Source organism: Hemiscyllium ocellatum, chromosome 8, assembly GCF_020745735.1.
Source record: "Hemiscyllium ocellatum isolate sHemOce1 chromosome 8, sHemOce1.pat.X.cur, whole genome shotgun sequence".
NCBI classification, from domain to species: domain Eukaryota; kingdom Metazoa; phylum Chordata; class Chondrichthyes; order Orectolobiformes; family Hemiscylliidae; genus Hemiscyllium; species Hemiscyllium ocellatum.
This window is the reverse complement of record NC_083408.1, coordinates 108,847,230-108,864,390: the sequence shown is the minus strand read 5'-3', so window position 1 is coordinate 108,864,390 and position 17,161 is coordinate 108,847,230. Positions and strand designations below refer to the sequence as shown.

Below are 17,161 nucleotides of genomic sequence, written 5' to 3'. Positions count from 1 at the left end.
TTGGAAATATATCACTGTCCCTTTATTGTCACTGGGTGAAAATGCTGAAGGGAATTTTCACTCCCAAAGGGCACTGCACATTGACTGCAGCGGTTCGAGGAGGCACCTTACCACCACCACACACACACACACACACCCTTGTCAAGAGCAACTAGGGACCAGCAGTAAATGCTGGCCACCCACTGACACCTATGTCCCACAAAAGAATGAAAAAACTAAACTATGCAGATGTATCCTGAATGTAACTGAACATCCTAAATTGGTTATTGGCATAATTCTTTGCATGCTCAAAATGATTTAGCAACTGTTGTCTAATTGCAAAATCCTATCTAATGTTAGACAACGTGCATGAGTTTAGCAAACATGGGTTGTTTGGATGCAGTCACTACCTTGTGTTTGCTATTTGATACAATCTGCCAGTCTTTGAGAAATGTGGCTTCTATACCAAGTATCAGACTGGCACTAAAAGTTTTATAGCACATTGCTATTTTGTGTGATAGAACTTTTGTTTATGATTTGACAGCCGCATCTTGTTAGTGGCAAACATCACACAAGTTTCTACTGCATATTGACAATGTGTAACAGCTAGTTGCTCAAATTCTGAGATACTTTAGTATTCCAGGATATACTGAGGTCAACAAGGCATAGAAAAGTTTCTTTTTTATTCATTTAAAATGCATTGGATTGAGATTATAGATGCAATGACAGTTTAACCATAATCATTAAATAAACTGGAAGAATTGTCCTGATAAATGCAAGACTGCAAGCTTCACCAAATATGTATTTTTTTCCAGTGCTACTAAGTTCTGTGTTTGCAAATGACTCTTTGTATTCAGGACCGTTAAGTGAATAATGAATTTTCAGATGCTGGTTTTCAAATTTGTGCCTAATCAAGACCATTACGCGTTGTGGAAGAAAAGGTAAATATTCTAAGCAGAAGAAAATAAGAGCTGTGGGAACAGAGGAGAGTAGATGGGGTCAATTTGGTTTGTTTCAACACAAAAATGGTCACCTCTGCTGTGTAACCTTGTATGGCTTTATGATTCTGACTGTGTTTTAAAGTTAAATCAAGTAAAGTAAAATCCTATCGTTTTACAAATTGATATTGTATAAACTATCAAATATATGTGCACCATAATGTGGTTTACCAAAGAAAACTCCTCAGTTATAGATAAAGGAGAACCAAACAGAGGAGTGTCAATAAATATTATCTCATTTTGTTCCTTATCAGGAGGAACCATATCTTTGCAATATGCCCCATATGTAGTGAACCTGAATTCTTAATTTAAGTTCTTAGGTGTAAATTTTTCCATTTGTGAATTGCAGCTAGTAAAGTTAATTATTTGTGGTATTCAACGATTTTTCTCAATTGTTGTAGTTCTGTTCGCCGAACTGGGAGTTTTTCTTGCAAACGTTTCGTCCCCTTTCCAGGTGACATCTTCAGTGTTTGGGAGCCTCCTGTGAAGCGCTTCTGTGCTGATTCCTCCGGCATTTATACTGGTTTGAATCTGCTGCTTCCGGTTGTCAGTAGCTGTCCGCTGCAGTGACCGGTGTATAGAGTCTAGGTCGATGTGTCTGTTGATCGAATTTGTGGATGAGTGCCATGCTTCTAGGAATTCCCTGGCTGTTCTCTGTTTGGCCTGTCCTATAATGGTGGTGTTGTCCCAATCGCATTCATGTTGGTTGTCATCTGAGTGTATGGCTACTAGGGATAGCTGGTCGTGTCGTTTCGTGGCCAGTTGGTGTTCATGGATGCGGGTTGTTAGCTGTCTTCCTGTTTGTCCTATGTAGTGTTTTGTGCAGTCCTTGCATGGGATTTTGTAAACCACGTTGGTTTTGCTCATGCTGGGTATTGGGTCCTTTGTCCTGGTGAGTTGTTGTCCGAGAGTGGCTGTTGGTTTGTGTGCTGTTATGAGTCCTAGTGGTCGCAGTAGTCTGGCTGTCAGTTCCGAAATGCTCCTGATGTATGGGAGTGTGGCCAGTCCTTTGGGTTGTGGCATGTCCTCATTTCGTTGTCTTTCCCTGAGGCATCTGTTAATGAAATTGCGCGGGTATCCGTTTTTGTTGAATACCTTGTATAGGTGTTCTTCCTCTTTTTGTAGTTCAGGTGTGCTGCAGTGTGTTGTGGCCCTTTTGAATAATGTTCTGATGCAACTTCGTTTGTGTGTGTGTTGGGGTGGTTGCTTTCATAGTTCAGGACTTGGTCTGTGTGTGTGGCTTTTCTGTATACCTTCATGGTGAATTCTCCGTTCGGTGTTCTTTGTACCATCAACACACACAAACGCAGTTGCATCAGGACATTATTCAAAAGGGGCACAACACACTGCAGCACACCTGAACTACAAAAAGAGGAAGAAGAACACCTATACAAGGTATTCAACAAAAACGGATACCCGCGCAATTTCATTAACAGATGCCTCAGGGAAAGACAACGAAATGAGGACATGCCACAACCCAAAGGACTGGCCACACATCAGGAGCATTTCGGAACTGACAGCCAGACTGCTGCAACCACTAGGACTCAGCACACAAACCAACAGCCACTCTCAGACAACAACTCACCAGGACAAAGGACCCGATACCCAGCATGAGCAAAACCAACGTGGTTTACAAAATCCCATGCAAGGACTGCACAAAACACTACATAGGACAAACAGGAAGACAGCTAACAACCCGCATCCATGAACACCAACTGGCCACGAAACGACACGACCAGCTATCCCTAGTAGCCATACACTCGGATAACAAACAACATGAATTCGATTGGGACAACACCACCATTATAGGACAGGCCAAACAGAGAACAGCCAGGGAATTCCTAGAAGCATGGCACTCATCCACGAATTCGATCAACAGACACATCGACCTAGACCCTATATACCGGCCACTGCAGCGGACAGCAACTGACAACTGGAAGCGGCAGATTCAAACCAGTATAAATGCCGGAGGAATCAGCTCAGAAGCGCTTCACAGGAGGCTGCCAAGCACTGAGGATGTCACCTAGAAAGGGGACGAAACATTTGCAAGAAAAACTCCCAGCTCAGCGAACAGAACTACAACAATGAGCACCCAAGCTACAAATCTTATCACAAACTTTGAATTTTTCTCAATTAATTTGTAAAACACTGCCCAATATTTTAAAAAACATTATACATGCCTTTTTGATATTGTTGAAATGCAATATGCTTTTACCCTAGAAGATTGAACAGTTCAGCTTAGGAATGGGCACTTTGGCTCTTGATGTTGTGCCAAATATGATGCCAACTGAAATCAATCTCTTCTGCTGCCCTTGATCCCTATCCCTCTGTTCCTTGCATATTCCTGTGTTTATCGAAAAGTTCCTTAAATGCCCTTATCATATCTGCCTCAACCACTATCCCTGGCAATGCGTTCCAGACTCCTGCCACTCTGTGTAAACAAAAACCTGCCCTCATGTCTCCTTTGAACTTAACCCTTCACCTTAAGCTCTGAGAAAAATATTCTGGCCGTCAACCCTATCTATGCACCTCATAATTTTATAGGCTTCTATCAAGTCTCCCCTCAGTCTCTGCTTCTCAAGAGAAAACAACCAGAGCTTTTCTAGCCTCTCCTTAGAGCTCATATCATCTAATCCAGGCAGCATCCTGCTAAACCTTTTCTACACCCTCACCAAGGCCTCCATATCCTTCCTGTAATGTGGCAACCAGAATTTAGCTCAATACTCTTAAGTGTCGCCTAACCAAAGTCTTATAAAGCTGCAGCATGACATCCTGACTCTTATACTTACTTCCTTGACCAATCAAAGCGAATATGCCCTACGCCTTCTTTACCACCCTATTCATTTGCATGGCCATTTTCAGGGATCTATGGACTTGAAGCCCCAAGATCTTTCTGTACATTAGTGCTGTTGAGGATTCTGCCATTAACTGTATACTTTTCCTTAACATTTGATCTCCCAAAGTGCAGCACCTCACACTTACCCCGATTAAACTCCATCTGACATTTCTGTGCACATATCTGCAACTGGTCTGTATCCAGCTGTATCTTTTGACAACCTTCTACACTATCCACAACTCCACTGATCTTTGTATCATCTGCAAACTTTCTAATCCACCCATCTACATTTTCATCTAAGTAATTTACAAATATTACAAACAGCAGAGGTCCCAGTACGGATCCCTGTGGAGCACCACTGGTCACGGACCTCCAACCTGAAAAATACCCTTCCACCACTACACTCTGCCTCTACTGGCAGAGTCCACTGTGGATCCCATTCGTCTTAATCTTCCGGATGAGTCTACCAAGAGAGACCTTAACAAAAGCCTTACTAAAATCCATGTAAACAACATCCACTGTTCTACCCTCACCAATCCTTGAAAAAAATCAAGAGATGAAGAGTAAGATGTAGGAGAAAGTGAGGACTGCAGATGCTGGAGATCAGAGCTGAAAATGTGTTGCTGGAAACGTGCAGCAGGTCAGGCAGCATCCAAGGAGCAGGAGAATCGATGTTTCGGGCATAAGCCTGAAGGGCTTATGCCTGAAACGTCGATTCTCCTGCTCCTTGGATGCTGCCTGACTTGCTGCGCTTTTCCAGCAACACATTTTTCAGAAGAGTAAGATGTATTCTATGTTCCACATATGAATGTAATTGTCTCATAGAATTTTACAATGCAGCAAGAGGCCATTCAACCCATCGTGCCTGTATCAGCTTCCGGAAGAGTTACGCAGTTTGTCCCATTCTCCAGCCCTATCTCTGTAGCCCTCTAATTCAAATATTTATCCAGCTCTCTTATGAAACCTCCTATGGAATCATACTTCACCATTCTCCCTGGCAGCACATTCCAAATCCTAACAACTCTCAGAGGTATAGTTAGTAGGTTTGCAGATGACACCAAAATTGGAGGCGTAGTGGACAGCAAAGAAGGTTACCTCGGATAACAACAGGATCTTGATCAGATGGGCCAGTGGACTGAGGAGTAGCAGATGGAGTTTAATTTAAATAAATGCAAGGTTTTGGATTTTGGGAAAGCAAATCTTAGCAGGACTTATACAATTAATGGTAAAATCCCAGGGAGTGTTGCTGAACAAAGAGACCTTGGAGTGCAGGTTCATAGCTCGTTGAAAGTGGAGTCATAAGTAGACAGGATAGTGAAGAAGGTGTTTGATATGCTTTCCTTTATAGGCCACATATTGAGTACAGGAGTTGAGAGGTCATGTTGCAACTCTACGGGTTAGGCCACTTTTGGAACATTGTGTGCAATTCTGGTCTCCTTCCTATCGGAGGGGTGTTGTGAAATTTGAAAGAGTTCAGAAAAGATTTACAAGGATGTTGCTAGGTTTGGAGGATTTGAGCTACAGGGAGAGGTTGAACAGGCTGGGCCTGTTTTCCCTGAAATGTCGGAGGATGAGGGGTGACCTTATAGAGATTTATAAACTCATGAGGAACATGGATAGGATAAATAGACAAGGTTCTTTCCCTGGGCTACGGGAGTCCAGAACTAGAGGGTATAGATTCAGGGTGAGAGGGGAAAGATATAAAAGAGACCTGAGGGGCAACCTTTCCATGCAGAGGATCGTGTGTGTGGAATGGGCTGCCAGAGGAAGTGGTGGAGGCTAGTACAATTGCAACATTTAAAAGGCATCTGGATGGGTATATGAACAGGAAGGGTTTGAAGGGATATAGGCCAGGTGCTGATGGATGGGACTAGATTGGGTTGGGTTATATCTGGTTGGCATGGATGAGTTGGACCGAAGGATTAGTTTCCGTGCTGTACATCTCTATGACTCTTCATCTCACTCCTCGCTCTGTTCCTGACTGTCTTGAAATTGAGACTCATGGTTACCGACATACCAGCTGGTGAAAACATGAATATCTGTCTTTGTCAAAATTATTCAAGTCACTTTGAAGGAGAATAAACCCTCTCTAATCTTTCCTTGTATCTAAAATCCCTCCATCCTGGTACCATTCTAGTAAATCTCCCTTGCACCCTCTCCAAAGCTTCAACATCCTTCCTTAAATAAGGTGCCCAGAATTGAACACAGTACTCCATTTGTGGTCAGGCCAATGATTTGTAGAGTTGTAGCATTTACTTCCTTGTTTACACACTATGCTTCTGGTTATAAGCCTAAGAATCCTATTAACCACTTTAACAACTGTTTCAACTTGCCTGGCTGCCTTCAGTGAATCATGCAAGTGATCCTGAGGTCTCTCTGCTGTTATACTCCCCTCACAATTGTACTATTGAACCTATATTGTTTCCTTGTTTCTTCGACCAAGATACATTATTTCCCATTTCACAGCATTGAAAACCATCTGCCAGGGATCTGCCAATTTGACCAACTTTTCAATTCCTTCTGTAGTCGTTCATCATCATTCTCACAATTCACTATCCTTCCTAACTTAGGATCATCTGCAAATTTAGAAATTTTTACCCTCAACATCCATCTCCAAATGTCTTAAATAAATCAGAAAAAGCAAAGATCCCAATACTCATCCCATAGGGAACACCACTTTCAACTTGTCTCCAGTCTGAGAAAAGTCCATCTGTACTTGCCCTCTGTTTCCTACATTTTAACCAACTTCTAATCCATATTGCCAAGAAACCAGTGGGTCAAAATCCTGGTGGCTAAGTGGTTAGCACTGCTGCTTCAAAGTGTCAGGGACCTGGGTTCAATTCCAGCCTCAGGTGACAGTGTGGTGATCACACATGCTCCCTGGGTCTGTGTGTGTTTCCTTCAGGCGCTCTGGTTTTGGGCAGCACAGTGGCTCAGTGGTTAGCATTGCTGCCTCACAGCGCCAGAGACCCGAGTTCAATTCCCACCTCAGGCAACTGTCTGTGTGGAGTTTGCACGTTCTCCCCATGTCTGTGTGGGTTTCCTCCTGTGCTCCGGTTTCCTCCCACAGTCCAAAAATGTGCAGGTTAGGTGAATTGGCCACGCTAAATTGCCCATGGATTTAGATGTAGGAGAGTGGGTCTGGGTGGGTTGCTCTTCGGAGGGTCGGTGTGGGCTTGTTGGGTCAAAGGGCCTGTTTCCACACTGTAAGTAATCTAAACAAAAAAAAACATCCCAAACGTTTCTAATTTGCTAACCAACCTACCATGTGGCAACATGTCAAGTGCTTTTGGAAAGTCTAAGTATTCATCCACAGCACTACCCTCATCTACTGCCTGTGTTATCTCATCAAATAACTCAACTAAATTTGTCAGCCATGACCTGTTCTTGATAAAACCAGGTTGACTATTTAGTATTAACTTATTTTTCTCTAAGCATATGTTATCATGTATTATGGCTTCTATCAGTTTTCCCACTATCGATGTCATGCTGATAAGTCTGCATTTTTCTGAGTTATCCTTTGCCCCTTTCTTAAACAGAATAATGGTGTCACATTTGCAATCCTCCAGTTCCCAGGGACTAATCCTATGTTCAGAGAGGCTTAGAAAATTTCTATCAATGGCTCTGCAATTTGCTCCCTTACGTCTGTCACCAATCTAGAAAACATCCCATGCAGGCCTGTTGACATGTCAACATGGAGTGCTGCTGGCCTCTTTAGCACCTCTTTATTCATCACTATAATGCTCAGTTGCTCAACACCCATATTTCAACTAGGCCATTGTCACCTTTGTCTAATGTGGTGAAGACAAAAACAAAATATTCATGTAGTATCTCTGCCACATCCTTTGTTTCAGTGAGCAGCTTACACTAATGTTCCTTATGGACCTCATTCTATCCTTCACTAATCTTTTACTGTGTTTGAGTAACATTATGATATTTACTTAATACTTGAAATCCTGTTGTGGAGTGTAGTCATTAAGCTTGATTTACACCTTCCTTCCCTGTAGATGCTGGCTCCACTGCCACCTGGAAGTATCCCTCAGCAGACTGGAGTGATCATTCAACCCCAGCAAATTCTTGTTGCAGGGAACAAGGTTCCTTCAAACACACAGGTATCCTGTAGTAGAAGTAGATAGGATAGTAACAATGTTATTTACTGGACTTGCTTCATAAATATGAAAGTGAAATTATATCTTTACATCGTACATTCAGTTCCATTGGTCATCTGGCACCACTTGACTGTGATGCTTTCTGGAATCTGACTTAACTGACTTACAGACTGCAGGCTTGCCTCAGTCTTTGGATTAACTCCCAGTGTTCAGCTCATTGATGTTACCATTGTCAAGAGTTCTGTACTTGGCCCAAAGAACGCAAGAAAGCTTATTTAACCAGTACGAGACCATGGGTTTGTTTTGAAATTCTTGTGCTTTCTTGTACCTCATTACCAGATTTGTATATGTGAGCTTAGAATTAAAATCTGTCTAAAATATCTGTTCTGTTTTTATGTCCAAGTTAAATATGTTCAGGGTGAGGTGGCTGTAATGATGCTAGACTGTCTAACTTTGTTTTATTTGAAAATGACAGCTATTAAAATAAACTTTTCAGGTTATGCAAGCCACCACTGTAGCAGCAACCCCTTCAACACAGGTTGGTCAAACAAACAGCTCCGCTCCCCTTCAGCAGCAACCGCAGCAACAACAGCAGCAACAACAACAGCAGCAACAGCAGCAACAGCAACAACCACAACCCCCTTTAGTGGTGCAAGTAGATGGCTCTGGAGACACTTCTTCAGAGGAAGATGAGGACGACGAAGAGGATGAGTATGACGATGAGGAAGAAGAAAAAGACAAGGAGGAGGTTGGGGAAGATGGACAAGTTGAAGAGGTAACTGGACATGCTTCAAAAGCTGGTTTATACAACATTCTAAATACTTGTTATCTTTGAAATCTCTTCATTTACCATTAAAAATACGCTTTAAGAAGGTCATGTACCCTGGTGCTTGGTAGAGCAGAATTTGAGAATATTGCTGAAAAGAGGCACATGTCACTAGACAAGGAAAACACATGCACTTTTCAAAATTAACTGGGAACTTAAGGCGTTCCCTGCTTTCTCCAGGGCAATGCCTCTGCCAATCAGGGTCAACTTGCTAATCAATTATCACTGTTTTCTTCTGTGGTATAAATTGATATGACTGTTTGAAATTTTTCACATTTCCCCATTTCTTCATGAATGCAATAGTAATACATTGCACTAATGTATCATTAGCATAAAGAAAATTGCTTTAAAGTACTTTGCAAAAGCCATAATTTGACAGATTGACACCCAATCAAAGAAGAAGGTATCTGGAGGGAAGGATGAAAACTTTGTCAGATGTGAATTTTAAGGAAGGTGTTCAGGGAGAAAAGGCAGAGAAAGTTAAGGTGGGAATTTCAAATCTGAGTCTACACAGCTGAAAGCGCAGACTCCAACCTCAAACTAGGGAGAGTGAGGAATGCTCAAGAAACTGGAATTGTAGAAATGTGAAATTCTCTGAGAAATGTCAGGCTTGTGTGTAAACCATGTGTACATGCATGTTTAACCTGTCCTGGCTTGTCTGCCCTCAGCAAAGTGCAGACTGTTCTGCATTTGTTTAAATTCTGCCCTAATTGTTTTTTTTCTAACCTTCTAAGGAACCACTCAACAGTGAGGATGATGTCAGTGATGAAGAGGGCCAAGAACTCTTTGACACAGAAAATGTTGTTGTCTGCCAGTATGATAAGGTGAGAGTCTAACAAATAGAATAGAGCCTGGCACTTGTCCCAGTGCATGGCTCTTATGAATGTTAAAATCATGACCAATGTTGTGTGCTTCATTCACAACTCCTATGTAAACATTTCCTGTGGAAAAATGCTGGCTTCGAAGAGCAGTACTTTACTGTTCACTTTCCATGTAATACCAGTTGATGGCACTAGAATGGAAGTTATTGTTCATGTCTCTGCTAAACTGCAGCAACTAGTTCCTAGTAGTCTAGGAACCTCCTATCTAGGACTGTTGTACTAGCTCCTAGTAGCTAGGAATAATATAAATGATTTATATGAATGAATGAATGATTTATTTATTGTCGCATATATCTTGAAGATACGTAAAATGTGTTTTGTCACCACAATCTGGAGAGTTACCTTAAGGGTACAAAGAAATTACTTAAGTAAGAGTTCATCTTCTGTTCAAACTGGGGTCTCAAGAACACTTCAGGGCTTTGCAAGATCGTCTGGTCCTCAGAGTCCAACTCTGGCAACAGTAATAACAATGCCAATGCAGCAGGAGACCCCAGTTCTGCTATTGCTGTCATCTCACTGGGAGTCCAAGCTCTAGGCCTACCGTCACCAGGTGTCCCCATCCATGCTGCCAATGCTGCAGTCACTGCCTTGCTGACAACATTCCGGCCTCAAAGATGAAGAAGAAAGGAAGAAGGAAAAGAAAAGGCGAAAAGCGCATTGAGAAAACGATGCTGCTGGCCTGGAGCAGACACACCCCAACAAACCTGAACACTACTGCTGAACCATGCTGCCGCCATTTTGGTGGATGGACTATCTTAACCAGGATAGAAAAATTGATCTTTAGATCTCTAAACTGATTTAAAAGCATGGACACGTTCAATACCAGAGGCCATAGAGAGGTGATTCAGAGGAGGTTTGATACCCTGAGCAAATAGGTTAGCTTCAGAATAGATCTGGGCTTGTTTTCACTGGAGTTCCGAAGAATGAAGGATGATTTTATTGAAATGCGTAAGATCATGAATGCTATTTATGGGGTGGATGTGGAAAGTTCCTCTTATGGCCCAGTCCAGAAGCAGAGAGGACTGTTCTAAAATCTGGAATTGACCTTTCATTACAAAGTTATGTCTCAGAGGTTTCTCAACTTTGGAACTCTGCTTCAGAAGGCAGTGGAGGCTAAGTCATTATATGTTATTAAAACAGAGGGGGATACGTTCTCATGGAATTCAGCATTGTCAGGAGTAGATGGGAGCATGGAATTCAAAACCAACAAATTAGTCATGGTCTTATGGAATGGTGGAGCAGCTGAAGGGACAGAATCCTCTATTGATCTCTGTTTTTATTACATGTGTTTGTATGCGACTGTGCTAGCTGTCTGAGAAAACATTCACACTAAAGTCCCACACCATGTGTTTTTGTCAGTTACCATGTAAGCTGCTCATCCTTAAATACCTGTTGAACTTCATTTTAAAATTATTTATGGATCACTTTCCAGGACCTTTACATTTAAAGTATTACAAATCCCGACAATTCTTAATGGAAAGTTTCTCCTCCATTCTCCTTTAGCTTTTTGCCTATGATTTTAAATCTGTGATCGCTGGTTCAGGAGTTGAATTTGATTCACAGAGGCCCAGCAAAGAATCTTTATTTTCAAGTAATCTGCTAACAGGAAATGGTGGCGGCTGGTGCAGTTGCAACATTTACAAGGCATGTGATCTGTACATGAACAGGAAGAGTTCAGAGGGATATGGGCCAAATGCTGGCGAATGGGACTAGATTATTTTAAGACATCTGGTCGGCATGGACGAATTGAACTGAAGGGTCTGTTTCCGTGCTGTATATCTCTATGACTTAAACTGGCTGGAACACCATTTTTCATTATGAAACAAAAGTGATATTCCAGGTTCCTTGTTAATGGAAAACATTTATAGTCTATAAGTTTGTTCCCTGTCATGATGATGTTAGGTATTGGCTCAACAACTTAAGTTTTTTGAAGACCTCACAAATAGCAGTATGGACAACATGTCTAGTCGTTTTGTCCACTTCAGCAGTGGAATGGGAGAGGATCACTTGTAGGTGCTATATGAGCAGCAAACGTTTGATCAGATGTACCCAAGTTGGGAATAGCCTAAAGGTTTTCTGGTCCTGGAAAAATCACCTCTTGAAGTGAGAGTGGTATCTCAGTAATCTGCTGCTCTGATGACTTTTAAGCCCCAAAATTCCAAAGTTTAACTGTAAAGCTAGAAGTTTATAAACTTGAAAAAAAGGCAATCAAAAAGTGATACTAAAATAAAATAAAGAACTACAAATGCCAGAGATCTGAAACAAAAACAGAAATTGCTGAGAAACTCTGCACGTCTGGCAGCATCTGGAAGAAAGCAAATTTCTCATGTAGAGTCCAGTGACTCTTCATTGTCATTTCTGATGAAGGGTAACTGGACTTGAAATGTTAGCTCTGCTTTCCCCCTGCCAGACCTGCTGAGTTTCTCCAGTGATAATAGAATGTTACCTTTTTAAACTAATACCACAAGTACAATGGTAATACTAAACTATTACATGATGCAAATTAGTAAGCTTGCAATTGAATACAAAATGTTTTCCAACACCTGCCTGAGGTTTCACAGAACTGGTGTCCACTTATAATCTGGTTAGTACCTTTACAATGTCAGTTACAGAAGAGAAATTATAATGTTGTTATGTTTTATAGAATGCTTTGTTTTGAATTAACTTTTGCTTGATGTGATTCACCACCAGAAATGTTTATGCTGTATTGCGCTAATTGAAAATTTGGTTGCTGTAATGTAGCATGCCATAACCAAGTTATGTTGGTCTCTAGTAAGTCTTTTCAATTTAGTATTCACTAATTGGTATTTCACCTCTTGGAGTTTGATGACGTGCCTGTATTTGAGTGAGCATTTTGAGCCTTGTTTGATTTATTATATTAATATTGATTTATACATTCATATTAGCACAAGAAAACTTGAAAAAAGGAACTTAGACCAAGTAAAACAAACAGACGCATCTGGCAGGCAGAGTTTCACCTCTTCACAGGGCACCATTTCAGTTACTATGTGCTAATAATATTGATGGCTTATATTGAGATTCACATAAAATGAATGAAAAACCTTTGCAAGCTGCCATTAATCATGCCTTTCAAAACTTGAGAAGTGTAGGTTTATTTTAACGTTTTGGAGAAAATCTGATTTGGGAGTTTGTGGAATCTAGAATTCTGAAATGTTACCCATTTTCTGAGTATCAGCAAAGTTATTCTGTTGATTTGAGGGAGGTTTGCTTTTAAAGGCAAGTGCTGTGCTGTAGGGTTTGCTGTGCCTGACATTAATCGGAATTGATTACATTAAGCTTCTGCGGTCTGCTTCTAACCGGTTTGTGGTTACAGCTTTTTGCACGTTAATGTCTGGCATTCTACTCTGTTTTTTTTAATAAACGGCCTGAAATGTAAACTAACTGGAAAATTAGTTATTCATTGAACAAATGAGCATGGTTTAAGTTTTATACTTGATCAGATTGTCTAGAGTTGCACAGATTATTAGCATTTGAAAATGACTGTGGGTTATAACACTCCTTAAATTTGGACAATGAAGCAATAACTTGATGAAAGATGCCATTGAGTGCAGTATATTAGTTTGTATTAAAGGTCATAAATGTATACTTCCATCATGACTCAACCCATGACTCTCAATAGCTACTGTACAATTCTGATCAGTTAAATAGACCTTCCTGTCAGGCTTGTCATTTCCGTCACCAGCATAAGTAGGGTTGATCTGGAGAAACTGTGAACTCCTTTTAATGGTCTGTACCCATGTTAGGTTTAATACATTATCCTAAATACACTACCTCTGATCATTCAACACTTGGAGTGCTGCAGTGATTTGTTAACCAACGCCCCGTCGTCAAGCATATTTGTTCTGTACTACTCACTTGAGTACAATAAAAGTGTTCTCATTCAAGAATCTTTGTGCATTCCTCCCTTTGTACCAAGTAATTTCTCATCTTTGATGATTTCAATCTCCATCTCAACTCATTGTGCTTTCCTGATTTCACTGCCCTCTTCTCTCTCTCTTGATCTCTCTCTCCATGTGAACTCCCCAAATCATGCCCAGCCACCTCCTTGACCTTGCTATCTCATAAGTCCTCACTACTCCCATAATATCAATCACAGATGAACCATCAGTGGTTCCTTCCATGTATCATTTTGTACAACAACCTCCTTCCATATTCCGATTCTGTTTCCTGTGCTCCTCGCGGCAGGGGAGGGGCGAATTATCCCTCAATTCTCTTAATATTAAAATTCCATCTGTTTAGTTGTTGGCTGTCCATTACCACATTTCTGCAGGTGTTTATTTGCTAGCCTACACACTCACCTATGCTTTCGATTTTATTATTCTCAATAAAACCTTTATTGTTGTTAAACCCTGGTTAGTCACTTGGAACTGCACTGATCTACTCTGTCTCTGTCATATGTTGAAGCTGCTCAGTGTTCAGTTTCTTTGTACATTAAAAAAAAGTTTTTAATTTTTTAAAATGTATGTAGTTGTGTTCTTGAACTCAAAGACTCAACTTAAGTTTTAGAACCTTGATGAAGCCTACAACCAAGTAAACTTGGATGAATCTCCCAATAGTCATTCATTCATCCTAGGTTGCATGGTCAATTTTGTTGGGCAGGTGGCTTTTAACGCAATTTGTACTTTAGAAGTGACTGTGATTTTTCACACAGGTCATGCCAATTTCAGGCAAACTTGCTTTGAGAACCAGCGTAACTGAGTGGAAACTCCTAGCTGCTTTGTCCCTTGATGTTCAACCAGTTTACTGGTTCCACCTGAGGAAAAGGCTTTGCTGCATTTTGGAGTTGCCTTTATATAAACAAAAACCACTTACAAATGGTACAGGCTCTTAATACTTCGATATGGACGGTGTATGTACTCAAGTCACGCCTAGTGTATGAGTAAATCAGTACAAAGCCTTAAGTTCACATAGATCCATGCTCGTAACTGCTGAACTGAGTAAGAGTATTGTCCATTGTCTATAATGCAGATAATTGATTTCAAGGTGACAGTGGCTTTTGCTGGAGGACTCCTAAGCTTTAAGTTCAAGAAAAAAGATTGTTTCAAAATTGCTTACAAAAAATCAAAGGAGAGAAATAATATTGTTTCAATGGGTGACACTCAAAATGTCAAGTCTTCTTCAAGAGCTTTGAATTGAGAATCTCTGTTGCACAGGAATATTAAATGTAATTTAATCTGTAGCACTGTAGCCACCTCAATTTATTATCTTACGAATAATTGGATCTATTTTTACAACTTCCTTTGCAAACGATGTTTTGTATTTTGTATTGGGAGGAAAGAAAATGTACCTCGCACTTTTGGGTTCTGTTGCTACAAATGGTGATGTGGATGGTTGAGTAAATGCATTATTTTTACCAAGAAAGGAATTTAAAAAGTGCAAGAATGCTGGCAATCTGGAATCAAAATAACATTTCAGTCATCTGACATCTGAAAGAGAAAGACTGATTATTATTTGTTTTGCTCCTTTTTTTTGTGTCGTTATCTTTCTTCACTAATGTGGGTATTGTGAGCTGTGAACATATACAGTGTATCTGTACTCACCTTTAAAAATGTGAGAAACAAGTGGGTGTTGGCATCACCTGTGCTTCTGCAACTGAAGATGGCACACACACAAGATGTCTAACAAACTATGCTACTGTTGAAATTGGCAGCTGAAGTTCAGGATAATAGAAGACACTGGGATCACTGAAGGTGCCTGCATGATACCAGTTGTATTCATCATGGTTAGTAAAGCAGGATGAAAGAATGTCATATTTTGAACCTTTTCTGCAACAAAATTGTTGGCTTATCAGCTGGAACTGTTTCTGTTCCTCTCTTCTTTATACTCCAAGCTTGTGATCAAGGCTGAAGAGTAGGTTAAGTGGGCTCATTCCCTTATTATCAGAAACAAGCAGCCCTCCAGGATGAATAACTGATTAGCAGTTTGTGCATTACAGATGAGACAAGAAAGGTATGTCAGTGCAGTTACTTCCAGACATGTAAATATTCCCATTGAGATTAAGCTATTGTCAGAATCCAGTGACAAAATATAGTTACAAAGGAAAGCAAAGGGCATTTATTTGAAGTGTGTGTGGTTAAAATAGGATATTTGATTTATTTCAGCAAACGCTATATTGAAGATAGTAGTGAGTCTTGACATGCTTTGTATTCATCACATTTATTAATTTTGTTAAGAAAAAGGCAGTAATCCTTTTGTTGGTTTCACAAGCTGCTTATGAGGCTGTCCAAACTTTTTGTAGGCTACTAAGTAATTTTCTTAACTGAGTTACTTTCAGAAGTAATTTGTTGTTTGCCTTACAGATTGTTACTATATCGAGTGAAACTCCGACACTAATCTCTGAAAAGCTTCAACCAATTTTAAACCCCTCAATTTTAAAGATTGAGGGGAGACTTAATAGAAGCTTACAAGATAATACGTGGCTTGGGAAAGGTGGACGCTAGGAAATTGTTTCCGTTAGGAGAGGAGACTAGGACCCGTGGACACAGCCTTAGAATTAGAGGAGGTAAATTCAGAACAGAAATGCGGAGACATTTCTTCAGCCAGAGAGTGGTGGGCCTGTGGAATTCATTGCCGCAGAGTGCAGTGGAGGCCGGGAGGCTAAATGTCTTCAAGGCAGAGATTGATAGATTCTTGATGTCACAAGGAATTAAGGGCTACGGGGAGAATGCTGGTAAGTGGAATTGAAATGCCCATCAGCCATGATCGAATGGCGGAGTGGACTCGATGGGCCGAATGGCCTTACTTCCACTCCTTTGTCTTATGGTCTTAAACCACTGTACTGCCATTCACGCTGAAGCTACAAATCTGTAGATTCCTTCCAAATTCTGAAATGCGAGTTATTAGAAGTTTAGAAAGTTATAGGCAAATGTTCCATCACTCAGAATATTAACTATGATGGATTTATTTTAAAAATGCTCTTGGACTGAGTCTGTTTCTTGGAAGGTCTTTTATTGCTCATCCTTAATTGGTGTAGAACCACCATGAACCATTGCAGTCTGTTCAGTTTAGGTACTTCCAGGGAGAGAGTTCCAAGATTTTGACCCAGTCACAGTAAAGGAATGGTGATATTGTTTCAAATTAGAATGATGTATAACTTGGAGGAAAACTTGCAAGTTATGATGCTCCCTTGCACCTGCTGTTCATGTTGTTCTAGGTAGTAGACATTATGGGGTTTTGGAAAGTGCTGCTCCTGGATAAGGCAATGCTGCAGCTCACATTGGAATGATGCACACTGCTTTCACTGTGTGCTAGCAGTGAAAAAAGGATGGATAACTAATGTGGTGAATGGGCATAACCAAGCTTTGTCAGAGATGGCATCAGGCTTTTTAAATATTGTTGGAGCTTATCATGGCAATTGGGAGTGTCGCTCACACTCCTGATTTTTCTTTTTACTTTGTAGATGTTGACAAGTTTTGGGGAGTTAGAAGATGATTTATTACTCGCCACTGATTTCCCAGGTTTTGACCTGCTATTGTAGCTGGTACGATTAAGCTTCCAATCATTGGTAACTG

At 40.6% G+C, this 17,161-nt stretch overlaps 1 protein-coding gene across 2 annotated transcripts in view; it reads left to right on the top strand.

Moving 5' to 3' along the window:
* The window catches only part of gtf2a1 (general transcription factor IIA, 1), a 64,251-nt gene that overhangs the window by 39,886 nt on the left and 7,204 nt on the right, over positions 1-17,161 (top strand). For both annotated transcript variants that reach the window (XM_060829443.1, XM_060829442.1), the window contains exons 7-9: positions 7,821-7,925; positions 8,419-8,697; positions 9,483-9,572. In XM_060829443.1, the coding sequence (XP_060685426.1) occupies positions 7,821-7,925; positions 8,419-8,697; positions 9,483-9,572 (474 nt within the window). The remainder of the gene's footprint in view (positions 1-7,820; positions 7,926-8,418; positions 8,698-9,482; positions 9,573-17,161) is intronic.